Source organism: Apis laboriosa, unplaced genomic scaffold, assembly GCF_014066325.1.
Source record: "Apis laboriosa isolate Shangri-la unplaced genomic scaffold, ASM1406632v1 scaffold112_cov148, whole genome shotgun sequence".
Taxonomy (NCBI): Eukaryota; Metazoa; Arthropoda; class Insecta; order Hymenoptera; family Apidae; genus Apis; species Apis laboriosa.
Window position 1 is genome coordinate 6466587 of NW_025220865.1, and position 17298 is coordinate 6483884.

General features: G+C 32.7%; 1 protein-coding gene across 4 annotated transcripts in view; it reads right to left on the reverse strand.

Moving 5' to 3' along the window:
- LOC122715428 (glycogen-binding subunit 76A) overlaps positions 1–17298 on the reverse strand; it is a 74091-nt gene that overhangs the window by 43675 nt on the left and 13118 nt on the right. The window contains exon 1 of one of the 4 annotated variants that reach the window (XM_043937655.1): positions 3541–3667. The exons of the other annotated variants lie outside the window; for them this stretch is intronic. Coding sequence (XP_043793590.1) covers positions 3541–3615 — 75 coding nt within the window. The 5' untranslated portion in view covers positions 3616–3667. Of the gene's footprint in view, positions 1–3540; positions 3668–17298 lie in introns of those variants that run through there. 4 annotated transcript variants of the gene reach the window in all.

A 17298-nucleotide genomic window follows, 5' to 3' on the forward strand; every position in this document is an offset into this window, starting at 1 on the left:
TAATTTTATTAATTTTTGTAGAAAAATATTTGAGAAAAAGTATCGATGTAAAAAAATATAAAGAGAGAAAATATCTATATTACGAGAAATAAATAATTGATAAGTAAAATAAAAATTTATTATCGAAATTTCATAATATCAAGTAAACAAGACAAAAATTTTCTTTTTGAAAGATAAAAAATACGTAAAAAAATGATCGACTCTTTTACAAATCTTAAATGCAAAACAAAAAATGAAAACAGTGTCTTCAAACTTTCTTTCAAAACTTTTGATCAAATAAATCTACTAATAATATATCTATATAATAATACACAATTTAAATCTTTAAATACAAAACAAAAATTTAAAAAGTATCTTCTCAAAACTCGTTCAAACTCTTCATTAGAACCTTCTTCAAATAAATATCTTATACATAAATTACACTAAAATACACCCTATATAATTACGAAATTATATTACGCAATTATTAAAATCTTAAAAAATCGAAAAAAAAAAAATTTCGCTCCCTCGACGGAAATTCAAACACTCTCGAAATTCCTTCCTCTTCGCAATCTTCACTCCTACCTATCACGTAACCGCTATTCCTTCCCGGTATAAATTACTGAAAATCTCGTTACATACCAGAATGAAGCGAAATTACGAGTGGACTCTGCGCGAACGATGGATACTCGTTCGTAGGAGCGTAGTACTGGCGCGGTCACTCCTTCCCTGCACACGCTCCTTTACACATAAATACTTTTATCGCGTGCTCGAGACGATGCGGTTCAGAGGCGAGATCCAGAGTGGAGCTGCAACCGAATACGACAGCCGCGTCGTTCGCGATATTTTCGGTGTCAAGGTGTACCAGAATCGATCATCCTTCGTCTTTTTTACCGGCCCGCTCTTCGTCCCACGTAGTTCGTAAACGTGACTCGTTTCATTCATCGGACCGGCCAGCAAGGGGAATAACCCGCGTACAACGATACACAATAAAGCCCCGAAAAAAACCCCGAAAAATCGGATCTTGATTTGAATTATGGGCTGATCGATTATGGCTCGAGCCGGTCGCACATTGTGCACGGGGATTAATAGAGTGGAACGGAAGGGAGGGGCGAGATTCTGTTTTTTCTGCCTTCGATGCTCGTGACTTTTGATAATAAAAAATTCATTTGCTCACGAATTTTCTCTCGATATCGATTACTTCTAACGGGGGATAAATAAAAATTGTTCGTGTTGTGATATATATAATGGCGAAATGAAAATTTTCTTTTCTAAAAAAAATTGATTTGCTCACGAATTTTATTCGATATCGACTACTTCTAACGGGGGATAAATAAAAATTTTTCGTGTTGTGATATATATAATGGCGAAATGAAAATTTTGTTCTCTAAAAAAAATTGATTTGCTCACGAATTTTATTCGATATCGACTACTTCTAACGGGTGATAAATAAAAATTTTTCGTGTTGTGATATATATAATGGCGAAATGAAAATTTTCTTCTCTAAAAAAAATTGATTTGCTCACGAATTTTACTCGATATCGACTACTTCTAACGGGGGATAAATAAAAATTGTTCGTGTTGTGATATATATAATGGCGAAATGAAAATTTTCTTCTCTAAAAAAAATTGATTTGCTCACGAATTTTACTCGATATCGATTACTTCTAACGGGGGATAAATAAAAATTGTTCGTGTTGTGATATATATAATGGCGAAATGAAAATTTTGTTCTCTAAAAAAAATTGATTTGCTCACGAATTTTACTCGATATCGACTACTTCTAACGGGGGATAAATAAAAATTGTTCGTGTTGTGATATATATAATGGCGAAATGAAAATTTTCTTCTCTAAAAAAAATTGATTTGCTCACGAATTTTACTCGATATCGATTACTTCTAACGGGGGATAAATAAAAATTGTTCGTGTTGTGATATATATAATGGCGAAATGAAAATTTTCTTCTCTAAAAAAAATTGATTTGCTCACGAATTTTCTCTCGATATCGACTACTTCCAACGGGGGATAAATAAAAATTGTTCGTGTTGTGATATATACAATGGCGAAATGAAAATTTTGTTCTCTAAAAAAAATTGTTGCAAATGTTGTTTCTTCTTTTTTCTTCGATTGTTCTGGAATAAAAATTGCTCTCCTCGATCGATATGATATATATATATACGTTATTATATACGTTTTCTTTTCGTTATTTCGCGATGCGAATAAAAATTAAGTAAAATTAAGTAAGAGAAGAAAAATTTTATCTTTCACGATAATATCTTGATATAAATATATTATACATATAGATATATATGGATATAGATACATCATCAAATACGAATTTTATTCTTGTCTTGATATCGATTACTTCTAACGGGGAATAAAAAAATAAAAATTCGTGATTGATATAAATGTTGTGATATATAATGGCGAAATAAAAATTGTTACAAATGTTTGTTCTTTTTTCTTCGATGTATTCTGCAAACACGAATAAAAATTGTTCTCCTCAATCGATATGATATATACGTTTTCTTTTCGTTATTTCGCGACGCGAATAAAAATTAAGTAAAATTAAGTAAGAGAAGAAAAATTACCTTTCACGATAATATTTAACTCTTTGATACAAATATATTATACATATAGATATACATGGATATAGATATATCATCAAGTATGATATAGTATAGGCATTAATGCATTTTGTAGTAAATTTTAATTTAAATTTTAAAGGCAATTGTAACGAGAGAAAGGAAACAAATGACGATACGAGAAAGGAGAAATGCTGAAAGTTATACGCGATACGATATGGAGAGCGAACTAAATATAAATGTACACGCTGGTAGATATGGACGTTTAATTTCAGAACAAATAAATTTATCTACATTTCTACGTATCTTTTTTGATACACCGAGATAAGTCAATGGATGTCAATGTAAATGAGCGAGATGTCACGCTCAATGTTAATATTCATCGACATTGTTAACGATAACAACTTACTTTCACCTTGTAATTTAAACAATATTAAATTTTCTAACTTTCTTCAATCCTTTTTTTCTTTTTTTTTTTTTTTTTATGAAATTCAAAACTTGTATCAAAAAAAAAAAAAGAAATAAAAAAAATTAGCAAAATTGTATTGCTACGAAATAATTAATTATCTCGGTAATTAAGTAAATTAATTAAATAGTTAAAAAATCAAACTTGATACGTTTTTAAAATATATCATCATAATTATATTAATTCTTCGCTACATTAAAATTACAGTTAAATTTGTATTAAAAACAATACGTATTTTTCTTTATTTCTATTAGATCTTTAATTTATAATCTGATTTCGCGTAGAAATTATTCAACAATCAAAGATAAATACACGTTAAAATAAATAAGTGTTAAAAGCTCATCAAGCTAGAAACAACTCTGTAAAAAAAAGAAAAGTAAAAATTTCTCCCTTGTGAATCACGTATCCACAGGTCGAAGGTCGATAAAAAATTTTATTAACAAATACGACTTACGTATCCTCCAAGAAACAATTATTGGTAATTCGAATTAAGAAACAGAAGTATTCACCATTGAATGGCCATTCATTTGCTCGGTCGGTGTTTTCGACTCGAAAGTCGTCGATATTTCTTCCGTGTGCGTCATAATCGTGGCAAAATCAATGGGAACCAGATCGAAGTAAACCTCGTTATACCTCAATGAAGATTCTTTTTTTCGCGTCGAATCTTTCTCATTTTTATTCTCACATTTTTCGAAAGAGTGGGATCAACGATCCTTTCTCCAAATATGCATGCACTTGAGTTTCTCGAGAGAGACGAATGTGGCGCCAAATCGATATGTAATTTCGAGCAGATATATCTCGATCGATATCTCGCGTCGTTCAGAGGGACAACGTCAATTCGTTAGCGTTACTCTCGTATCGTATCGTCGAAGAAATTCATTCTTTTTTCTCTTTCCCTTTCTTTCTCTCTCCTTTTATTTATATTTCGGACTATATTGCGTTTATCGTTCCGTTCAGAAGTGCAATCGATAAAGTTCAAGTTCATAAAAGTGTGGAAAACGTCATTTTGCCTTATTTTATTACTCGTGTTATTGTGCATCAACATAAGTTGTTCGTATGTCGTAGCTCTTTTAATCTCGTATCGAATTCTGTTTAGTCTCGCAGCTCTGACTCGTTGAAATCTTGAGATTATTTTGAACGAACGTTTTATTTGCAAAAATTGTAAGAAATTGATACGATTTTTCGTCGCTTTTTTTTTATACACGTATTTTATCGTATATATATATTGTAGAATTTACATATTCTCGATGCATGAATGATTGTCGAGAATGTTAAAAAGAAATCGTCTTTTCGAACGATCTTTTACTGACAATTAAAATTAAAAGATAAGATAAGATAATTCTTAATTAAAATTTTTCATCAACGATATTCATTAATATTATATTCATTAATATGTCTCTATTTTCTTTGTCTTTTTTCATTGGTGAAGAAAATTTTATTCGATTTTCTCCTCTTTCTCCTCTTATCGCGAAACAAACGTTTCTCAACGTTTAAGAGTTCAGTATACTTTTCTCCTCCGTTCAAAGTTCCTCCACTGTCGGTGGTTAAACGTCCACAATCTCTTTTCTTTGCAAGATTTTTTTTTTTTTTTTTTTTATTGATTAACTTTCCACGTTTCTTCGTCCAAATTCGATATGCATATTTTTTTCAAAGTTCCCGCACTTTCGATACAGTGCACAAAAATATTTCTGATCTCTTTTTTTTTATTATTATTATTTTTTCGAAGTTTCAGCACTGTCAATGGCAAAATGTTTATATAATTTTTTTTTTTTTAAATTTTCTTTGATCAATGAAATTTTCACGTCTCTTCATCAGAGTTCAATAACGATATTTAAAAATTCTTCCACTCTTTTCTCAATTGGTTGAAATTCAAAATTCAAAATTCTCTTCTTTTCTTAAAACTTTTTTGAATCAACAAATATATCACAAGATTGTCAAAATTCAAAGTTCTTTCTTCTCCTCAAAATTCTTTTCGATCGAGCAAATTTTCACAGAATTATCAATATTCAAAATCCTCTTCTCACTTCTTCGATCGAAATTTTCACCAAATCGTCAAGTTTCAAAATCCTTCTCTCATTCTCTCCTCAAAATCTCTTTCGATCTCTTCTCTCTTCTTCGATCAAATTTTCACAAAATTTTCAAAATTCAAGATCCTTCTTCCTCTTCGATCCCAAATTTCCACAAAAACTCATCCAACCGATTCTCCTCTCTCCTCGAGAGACTTCTTCGATCGATCGAATTTCCACAAAATTCTCCTCTCTTTCTCTGTCTCTTCCTCTCTCCCTTTCTCCGTTCAAAATTTCCTCGAGATAGTGCAAAAATTCACAACGCGAAAAAGCGGGAAGAAAATCGCGAGAGTAAGGTACAAGGTGTCCCTCTTGAACAGGGCCACCGGCGATTCCCTCGCATCGAAAATCCTCTTTTTTTTATCTTCAAATCCCTCCTTCCAGATTTGGCTGCGCGAAGGGAGGGGAAATTCGGGCTGTCCACACCCTTGGCACGCACTGGCGGTTGGAAGCGGCTTGCAGCTGGACGAAAACGTGGCCGAAACGGGCACGATTTTTCGGAAAACGAAGGCTCGCAGCAAGAGCAGAAAGACAGAAAAGGAGCCGGCACGACCGGCCGGCTTACACACACTGACTTCTGACTGGTCGAGCTAGTAGGTGACTCCAGGGACCCCTTCCATAACGCATAGCAACTGCTCGTAAGACGACTGATAAGTTCTTGCATTCTGTTTAGGGATCGACGGATGCGGTCCTGATGCGTGCCACCGTTCCATCCACACGCGTCCATTATTTCTTTCGTGTGTATTCTCGCGTGTCTCGTGCCAACCTTCCGTATCGGTTAATTTTTCCTTTCCTTTGTCGTCGAAGGGGAAGAGATGAGAAGGGAGAGGGGAGAAGGGGAAAAGCAGAAGGGAATTTTTCACGCGTGGCGCCACGACTTTCCGTAGAAAGTCCAAGTAGGAAGGAGAGGTTACGTTGAGACCGAAGTGTCGTGTTCGGTGTCTGTGGTAGGTTTTTCTTTTCTTCTTCTTCTTTTTGTTTTTTCGTTTGTTTGATCAATCGATTTGTTTTTCTTCGTTGCGAAGAAGCGACTTGTTGTTCGGGATTAATACGAGAGTATCTTTTTCTTTTGTGACGAATGTTTGAGTGATTTGCAAAGGTATGGATATTTATTCATTATAGGTTATGTTTTTGACTAGTTTTAGCTTGCTTTTGATCAAGTGAGAATTGATCTCTGTTGAATTTTAACTTTACATCATGATGTATTGATATATAAATCTTTTGATTATATTAATTTTCTCACATTATGTTGGGAGAATTATCATAAATAATGTTTTAATTGTGTATTGATAATAACAATTTTTGGATGATATTAATTTTATGCTGGATGTTTACAAAACATGTTTATTGTTGAGAGAATTATTATAAATAGTATCTTTGATTAATTTTAATTGTGTTAGATTAAGTAAGAATTGATATTTGAATTTTTACATTATGGTGTATTGATAAAAAAATTTTAAAAGTAATATTAATTATAATTCATATTATTGAATCAGTGTTTTTTATTTTTATTATTAAAAGATTTTGTAATGAAGAATTCTTCAATTTTAATTTTTTTTTTCTTTTTTTATTTTTACTTTTAACTTAAAAAAAATTAAATATACATATACGTGTCAATGTCTAAAGAGATTAAAATTGTAATGTGAAAAAATTGTTATATTCTATCGATGAAAAATTATTATAATATTATATGATGGTGAATAATGATATGATACTTCAAATAAATACTGCATTATTATAATTTATATGGAAATTATTTTCCACAATGATACGTATTAGATATTATATCCGAAAATAATCATAATTTTCTTTTTTCGAAGATAATAAATACAAAGTACACGAAAAAAATCTGAAATATTGTATACGGCACATCTTTTTAAAATAATGAAATGTTAAATTTTCATAACATAATCATAATATGAATCGATCGAATATAATGCTTCAAACATGAATAATTTGAATGTAATCAATAAGAAATATCGAAAGCGTGGATAAAATTAATTAATTATCGCTCGACGAAAAAAAATAACCTCTCTATGCTAATAACAAGCGATCTATGTAAAAGAACCGATCATGCAAATTAAATTTAACGTTATATAGCGATGTCTAAATTGCGCCACGAATTTTTTCGATTATCTTTCACGCGGCACGATTATGCAAATTATGAACTCTCGTGACACACTACTAGTTTGTTACAAAACTCGGCGTGCCACTTGCACCCGTGCACGTGAAAATCAATTCCAAACGAGGCGCGTAGAGACTCGACGCTGTACTCGATGGGAGAACGCCCATAAGCGTTTTCATTCATTCATACCGTTTGAGCGCAGGTTTCTATATTTAACCATTCCCATAAGTTTGTGATAAATTCTCGGGGAAACGATAGGTCGCCAATACGTGCTGAAACGTGGCTTTCACCGTGAATCGTATTTCCCATACCACACTCTCCTCGCTATTCCTCGCGTTACGCTCACTGAATTGCTAATCAACCGACTGAAATTACCAACCTTTCCCACCTAGAGAAACAATTTTTCCCAATTGCACGGTTAAATGAAATAAAGGAGTGCCTTCTTCTAAAGTAAAGAAGAAAGGATGAATTTGAGTTGAACAATTTTTTAATTTCATTTTTTCAAATTTAAATTTATACAAAGGATGAATTGTGAAAATTTTACGTATAAGTTATACAATCATACCTCCCCTTTTACAGTCAAAAGTCTTAACACGTGTTTTAATTGAAAAATAACTTTGATATTTGAGATTGGAGATTATAAATATATTAGATTGGGAGATTTATACTATGTAATTTTAATTGTTACGTACAATTTAAAATTCATTATTATTTATTTTTTAATGTAATATATCAAGTTAGATGATGCATCTTCAATGGTGTATTTTTATCATTTCTTCTAATGGTTAATTCTGAAAACTTTTAAATCTGTACATTAGAGAGGAAAGAACAATCAAATATTGTAAGATTATTTTCTAATAATGAAAAAAACTTATTTTTAAGAAAAACAAATTTTTGTTTGCTATTAGAAAAAAAAATGAATTTTGTTTCTATAATCTACTTAATGCTGAAAATATGAAAATAAAGCGATTATTATATATTAAAACTGCAAAGAGATCATTGTGAAACAGAAATAATTAATGTGCAAATTGAAATGTGTCGTATTAAAATAATAATTAATGTGTTACCATCTGAAATTTATGATAAACAGTGTTTGAAAGTTATTTATCAAATTATATATAACTATATGAATCATGTAACACATTAAGATTTTTGAAACTGAGATTGAATGAATAATATTTCTTTAAAATTAAAAAAAAAAATTGTAAAATTATATATATTTTTTTAGATAAATTCTTAAAGACAAGTTGTCGTGATAAAAGTTATATATAAATGAAAAATATTCAAAAGTCACGTATGATTGAATAATCGATATTAAAAATCATCGACATTCCACTATTCTACTTTATATTTCTCTATATGTATCTCTTTTCTAATTTCGAAGAAACTAAAATGAATGTTATTATAAATAATAATTTAGAATTATACAATCACAACTATATTATTAGAATTATAGAATCACAATATAAAAGATCATAAACTAAATTATTAAAAACATCGATTGAAGTGCAACATGTCGCATTTTCCAGAGAAAACCATATTCTCTACATTCTCTTTTAAATTTCGAAGACCCTTATCTGAACACAAATTTGTCAAAAACATCAATTTCAGATATCACGTTACTTTACATTCGACTGATTTTGCTGTATCGTAACCGATATCGCTCTTTCGTAAAAAAAAGGAATAAAAATCACTAATTACACTTCTTTCGTTTCAATTTTATTTCTCGGCATAGATCGAGTAGCCAAAGTGTTCCTCACTATCGACACAATCCAAATAATCGAATACGAAACGGGAACAAACCGTGTGTTGCAACCGGTTGTAGCTCGTTGTAAACCAGCGAATTTTACAGTTTTAAAAAGAAATGAGCGCGGCCATTTGATGCGTCGCACGCTCGTAAATCAAGCGAGGATGCAATATTATTAAATTATGCGCATGCGCGATTCCTGCTATTACCGACCGTGGAACTGCAATCGATCTTATCGGTCGATTTCATCGATCTTATCGCGACAGTACGAAACGCCTACGCGTTTGTAATCGTTGTAATGTGTTTCGGCTTCGACCGAACACGACCTACGCCAACACGGCCACGCTGCACGCCTAGGCAACCTCGTTTCTCGGCCGAGATAAAGGGAGAAAGCACGAGCGGGTCTCGAGCGCGCAAATAACGAAATGAGGCGTAAATACTGCCTCCAGAACGGTTGCCTCCCGGCTTCAACCATGGAACGTGCATGTATGAGAGATCCGCGAGAGAATCCAACGATGTCTCCGAGTTATATGAGTTATATATTGGGCGACTGGCAGACGAGATTGAATCTTCTAATAGAGAAGAAGATGTCAACTCGGTTGGATCTCGTGATGGAGATATAGAATGTCTTATAAAAGTCTTATCGTCTAATCATCTGTCTTGGTTGATAACATAATAACAATTTGTATGGGCGAGTTTACAGCGACAATTTATATTTTTTATAAAATATTTGTAATCTTCCAATAGAGAAGAAGATATCAACTCGATTGGAGGATAAAGATGTTACACTGCTGTGTGTAAAAAATTTTATCGTCTGTAGTTGAATCATCTATCTTGATTGGCAAGTTTATAACGATATATATATATATTTTTAATATATTAAAAATTAATAAATAATTAATAAATAATATTTTTTAATATATGTTTGTATACATTGTTATATAGTATGGCTTTGAAATTCGAAAAGAAGACAATTGCCAATTTTTTAGCCAAAGGCAAAGTGAAGATTGAATCTTCTAGTGAAAGAATCGACTCGATGGGAAAAAATTTACGCGTAAAAATTTTATCATGCCTCTATACAGAGACAAAATCGATAACATATTCCACAAAATTTAAATACGTAAAAAAAAGAAGAAAAAAAATATTCGTATTAAAACAAAAATATTTTTCACGCATATGATATAAGTATAATAATAATATCGATTCTGAATAAGCATCGAATCTACGATTACAATAGAAGCGATAACTTCGATTTTAGCAAAAGAGAAGAAAGTTTCATTCATTCCTATACCTTATCGAAATAGGTAGACGATAATGGCCGACCTAAATCAAATCACAACGAAGATAGCGTTAAAAACACTCAGGCTATATTTAATTTTAACTTCATCGTAGTTTACGAATATTGCGCATTAATTGAAGCGTTTCGTAATTCTCTCTCTCTCTCTCTCTCTCTCTCTCTCTCTCTCTCTCTCTCTCTCTCTCTCTCTCNNNNTCTCTCTCTCTCTCTCTCTCTCTCTCTCTCTCTCTCTCTCTCTCTCTCTCTCTCTCTCTCTCTCTCAACTTTCCATATCGGTTTTCCACGATATGAAAAAAAAAAAAAAAAAAATCAACGTTCAAGAAGTTGTTTGAACTTTCCTTCGCTGGATACCTTAAATTAGACGCTCATTAATATTCATTAAGCTTGATTTTCTCCGCTCCACTCCCCTCCCTCTGTTTTGATTGAATCTATTCACCGCGTTGAACGGCCCTCAATGAGCAATTTCTAATGATAGAGAAGATAAACGGAAGGAAACGGGAGAAGAGAAAACAGAAGTAAGCCGATCGATTAACAGCATTTAGAATAGAAATAGTAATTGAAAATGTTTCGCGCCATTCACACGAATGTTCGTTTGAATCGATAATTTGTCGAGATAAAATCGATAAGATAAAAGATTTAATACGCGTGCGGAAAAGGTGATAGAAAATTATTTAATGAATTAAAATTAGAATTAAAATTAGAATTAAAATGGCGTACAGATACGTGTACGTTATAATAAAATATCTTTTTTTTTTTCCTTCCTCCTCGCTCTCTCGTTTCAACTCGTATGTTTACTTGATCTACTCGTCTACTTATGTAGGGTGTAATGATAAGTAACTGTGTTGTGCAAATTTGAATTGAGCAGAGGCGTGCTCGATGATACTCTTACTCTTTGGAAAGTGGAATAGAAAATTGGATAAATTTATTTGTTGTCTTACACAACACGGAGAAGGAAAGAAGAAGAAGAAGATCCTGGGAAGCAAATAGACGCATTGACCTAGATAGAAGTTGAGGAGGAACTATTCTTGGATAAGCGGATGAGATGATGCCAAATGTCTGAGAAATTGGCAAAGGACAAAATCTGAACCTTTCATACCTTCGAAATGACCAATGTTTTTCTGCAATTTCGGATGCGATCGAGATAGTCGTATATGGTGTACATTCCAATTAAAAAAAAGTTGAATGGTTAAAATTGGGAAATTATCTTGGAAAAAAGGGGAAATTTTATCACAAATTCAATTTTTCTCGACTCTGATAAATATTAATCCTCGAATCGACTTTAAAACGACTTATCGAGAACGAACGACATTTCCTTCTTGACATTCCTAACCTAACATTTACAGTTTACTCGAATATTTCATTTCAATTAAATATTTTAAATATCTCAATACTTGAATTTTTCTTTAAAAGTTGCAATTTCCAAAAGTCTTATCAATATCACGTGACAATATTATCTTCCAAATATCCACAACTCTCTAATAACTTTTTCAATACTTCAATTCATTTCTGAAACTTTCTAAAGCTATGGAGATTCCTTCCTAAAACTTGTTCAATTTTCAGGTATGCTTTCAAATTATTGTCAAGTAAAATAAGATATTATTCGTTTCTTCGAATCTTTTATTTTTATTATAAAAATTATTCTGTAGCAAAGAATTCTTCAACAGATTTCAATTTTTTTTTGTATAATAATTTAAATTTAATATATCTATAATAATAATTTAAATAGATTATTTATATATATATTATTTTAATTCAATTAAATTAACATGATTTAGATACTTCTATCTTCTCTAAAACTGCAATTTCCTTCTTGATATTCCTAACCTAACATTTACAGTTTACTCGAATATTTCATTTCAATTAAATATTTTAAATATCTCAATACTTGAATTTTTCTTTAAAAGTTGCAATTTCCAAAAGTCTTATCAATATCACGTGACAATATTATCTTCCAAATATCCACAACTCTCTAATAAACGCGAATAATAATAAAGAACAATTTAATAAACAATAATAATAATAACAACGATTTAATTTTTCACCAACTTCGATGCAAATTTTCTCAAATTTTCTCAAAATTTGTTCAATAACTTTCAAAGCAACAGTGTCTCAACGACGATTCGATAGCAAGCTCGAAATCGCTGTCGAAATTTCGCTTCGAAACGTCTAGAGAAACTGTACGCGAATAGGTCGATAAACAAGGAAAGGACAATTTCACCGGGTTCCAAAGCCGTGGAACCGGAATCTTTTAACCCCGTTGCGAAGAGAGGAGTGAGAGAGGGAGAGAAAAAAAAGAGTGGGAGGAGGAGGAGGAGAAGGAGGAGGCAGTGATCCTGGTGAGTAGACGGGAGAGAAACGATATCACCGTCGTCGTAAGACTCGAGGAGAGAGAGATATCTTTGCACGTTGATCGTCACATGAACAGTGCGTGTCGTGGGTGCCCGGTGCGAGCAAGGAGAACGAGAAGAGCAATAAAGATAATTCATGGCGGCGAAACGTGGAGAGACGGGCGAATATCGTGCGCGAGGTTAGGTTCGAGAGGCAACAAAATAATCCGTATACCTGCCACTACGCGTCTTCTTATTTTATCTCATCGTGCTTACAACGCGTGTCATCGATCACACGATCGTTCGCTCGTGTACACGCGTATACACAAGCGGAAATTATTTTTTAATAAAATAATCGAAAAACTTGCGCAACGAAATGCAATACGACAATATTGTGCGATATATTCGAAGTTGAGAACTGGTGTATACGAATTTGAATCTAGAATCGATCAGATCTTGAATTCGAACGTTAAAGTATCCAAACGTGAATAATGTGATAAGTAGAGTGCGTGAACTTGAAAACTCGAGACATGAACTTGCCACTCGAGTATTATATTTAAAATTGAACTTGAATATTCGAATATTCCAAGTTGAATTTTAAAAATATATGAACTTAAATTTAAGCTTTTAATTTGAATATTTATAGTTGAATCTGAGAAGTTGAACTAAAATTTGAATATTTGAATATTGAATTTTAAAAATATATAAACTTAAATTTAAGCTTCTAATTTGAATATTTATAATTGAATCTGAGGAGTTGAAAATTTGAATATTCAAGTATTAGAATATTTGAAAAATTTGAATTTGAATATTCGAATATTTAAAATTGAACTTGAATATTCGAATATTCCAAATTGAATTTTAGAAATATATGAACTAAATTTAAGCTTCTAATTTGAATATTTGTAATTGAATCTGAGAAGTTGAATTAAAATTTGAATATTCAACTATTAGAATATCTGAAAAATTTGAATTTGAATATTCGAGTATTTGAAAACTCGAACAATTCAATTTAAATTTGAATACACCATACATATCTGAACTCGAATTTGACTATTCGAATAGTCATTTAAATATTTGAATTTAAATATTTGAATTAGAATGCTCGAATATTCAAATTTAAATCTCGAGTAATTAATTTTGAATTTGAGCAACGATGAATTACTGAAATACCTGAGAACTCTGAATCATCTGAAGTCGAATTGAAATACTCGAGTAATCCAAATTCGAATTTCCTTTTATAATCTCTGCCAACGTGTATCGCGAAAATTATTTATTATACTTATACTACGAAATTATTTATCCTCTACACATCAAGGAATCAAGAGTACCGTCACGAAATAAATATTTATATTCTTACTCAACTTGAACGAAGAACGCAGTTCTAAAAACTTTATCCTTGCACCTCGCGTGTATATCTCTTCACGCTAAAACCGCATGAACAATTACAATTCATCACACGATCGGCAGACGATTGGCGGCTGCCTAGGACAAAAATCCGTTTGTCGATAGTCTCTCGTAAATTATTTCCACCAATGATATTATTATTAATTTCACCACCGAGTTGTAAAAAGTTTCCGCAACAACGTCTTAACTTGTTAAATATTCCACGCGAAATATCGGTCCGATCATGGCGATAATAAAACTCGTGTACACTCGCAAAATAGAACCGTTAGAATAGAGATACATATTTTTAGCGCGAATTATCGAAAATGTCAATGGCCTCGTGTCGATAATATTTAGTTTATCTCTTCGAGATAAATTTCCAGTTTGTAAGTTACTCGTGAGAAAACGTGTTCGAATTTTATCTACCTTTTCTATTTTTATTTTTCTACTTTTTTTTTTTTTTTTTTAATAAATCAATCGATATAACGTTAAATAAATTGCGAAGAATAATTTATATGAAGTGAAATTTGCAATAATAAATTGTGATAGATAGACAGGATGGAAATAAGTCGTTATCGACATCGCAGCTTGGGACAATTTTAGACACGATTTATTAATATTCCTGCTTTCAGTTTCATGGAATACGTCATTCCTTAATTTAACCGACCTTAAACAATGTTACGCTTCGAGAGAAACATAGATGAGAAACACGATCTACTGTAATATAATCGTTCGACGTTTCGATTATTTTTATTATTTAAGTAACGTGTGTTTCTTAATTTTATATGACGAACAATAATCAAATTCATCGTGTTATTAACATTCGATGGAAATGGATAGAAAATTTGAGAACGTGGTTTTAGAGATTAAAAACACTGGAGGGGAGGGGGGAAATTGATAAATAATTATCAATAATAACGATACTAACATTATTACTATAATAATTGATCGGTTGAGCTATTTCTCAAATCGTAAATAATTTTAAAGCGAGACGGAGATAAAGTGTTAAACGAAGACAGACAGCTTTCTCGCTCTATCATTACACACAATAATTCATCCCATTATTCGCAATCAGAAACTCAATTAGCACAGGATGTAAAGCCTCAAGCCTGTAAGAGATAGCAAATTAACATCTTCCATATCGTTCCATATACTCCGTATTCATCGAACTATAAACGTCTCGCCAATTCCCTAATCCGATTTCCAACACGCTGGTTCTGTTGCGGCCAAGAGGTCAAGATTCGCGAAACTCACCCAGAAACTCGCCTCGAGTAAGCAAAAAAGTAAGCGCAGAAGTATCACCGGTTACAACCGAGTTTGAAGAGAAGCGCAACAACGGGCGCCATGCTAAAAATAATCGTTTTCTTTAAATGGCGCGTAAAAAAAGCATTCCTCAAGGTGAGACACTCGCGAGGCCGCTTGTGGCATGACCCGTTTCATCCCGTATCATTCACTCTCGTTATAGGGCAGGAATGAAACTTCTTAAGTCGTCGAACACGTCACGGAATGGATTCCACGTATGGTAAGATATCTTAAAGAAAACAATCTTTATAGAGAACGTGTTGTAGGAATGTTCTTCGTGAAACAGAAAGATTTCACGAAAATATTGAAATCTCTATTTTGATCTATCGAAATTTATTCTTAATTTTAAACTTTTTCTATAGAAAAAAACTTATTATAAAAATATTATTTGTTGAACAAAAAGATTTCACACACAGAGTTAACCTATCTAACCTAAATCATAACTTATCTAAACTTACGGTTAACCTCAAATTTTTTTCGATAAAATTTGTCTTGAAAATACTTTTTCTCTTATTCTTCATAATATATTACAAGAATGATTTCCTTTGATAGAGTAGAGAAAGTATCCTTTAAGAAAAGAAAAAAGTATAACGTTACAGGGAAATTTCTGGAAACGAAAAAAAACTACGAAGAACTTTGAACGCGTGCATCCAAGCGAGACGATTTTCACGAAAAAAATCAACGAGCATATCGTCGTGTGTCGCACACGATCGTGCGTGATATCGTCGCATCACGATAGAGAACTGAATTCTCACAGCTTTGCAAACACGCTCAATATAATTGAGAACAAGGAGTGGTTATAAAAAGCGAAATAAAAAGAAAAGAGATACTACAAGATAGTAAAAGAGAAAAAAAATACAAAAAAGAGGAATGAAGCGAAAAAAATGAAACGAGAACGAAACGAGAACGATCCTGTCGAGAAATGTATTATCGACTGCAATAGCCTATCGACCAATCGTACTTTTCCTCGCAGTTGCGGCAAACTTGCATGCTTAATAATAGTTCTGTTTTTGCTTATTAATGTCAAGTACATCCTATATTGCAATTATGCGGTTTCACGTTGATAGGGACACCCGGTATACGGTTGGTCGAGGGTGTGGTCCTATAGCGTAAAGGGAGAAAAATTATGTTGCTCTTTTAAAACGCATTATCGTGCGTAACGCATCGTATTTCAACCTCACCGAGTTCGAGGGAGCCCTGTATCTCCCGCGAAAATAAACGTCTGGTAATGCCCTCGCTTCGTACGCATGTACGCATGTCCCAGGGCCGTATCCATCGCTCGTGATTCGTCGCACGATCATTCGTAACGATACGTAGAAAATATTCGAACGAATCACTGATAATATAATTAAGTTAATAAAATCATGTATCGATCGCGTAAACTCGTTGCCATTGATCAACACTCAACTGTCATTCTCATAATATTTACCATAGACTGAAAGCGTTAACAATCGATTGAACGATTAACAGTCGGACAACGTACACATACACGATTACTTCATGCGATTCAAACCAAAGTTTTGAAAACCAAGTTCAAGTTCATTCCATGCGAATCGATGATTGAGGTTAGTCCTGTAAAGTGAGAAAATCGTCTAGATGGTAAATAGTGTTCAACCATGATTTGACACGATAAATAACAAAAATTATATCTGCTTGTGAAAATATATCTCCCTTGTTTCTTCAACTTACTTCCAATTTCTCCCAGCTCTGGTCAGGGACCCGTTAATTTCATGCATACGAAGCGTCCAAGGACCGGATTTAAAGCAGAAGTCATTGCACTCGGTGTATTGTGTATGCGACGTGTGCGCACGCGCGAGAGTGCAAATCCCGTGCGTGCATGCGATACAACTCTCAACCCTCGATCAGCAAAGGTCGAGGGAGGGGGGAAACGCAGAGGGCGCTCTTGTAATTGGTGTTACTTATGAGGATTACCGGCTACCATAAATAACGAAAAATTAACTCGTCGACGATCCGCCTTAAGGGAAACTTAAGTGAAACGCACCAAGCCGTTTGGCTT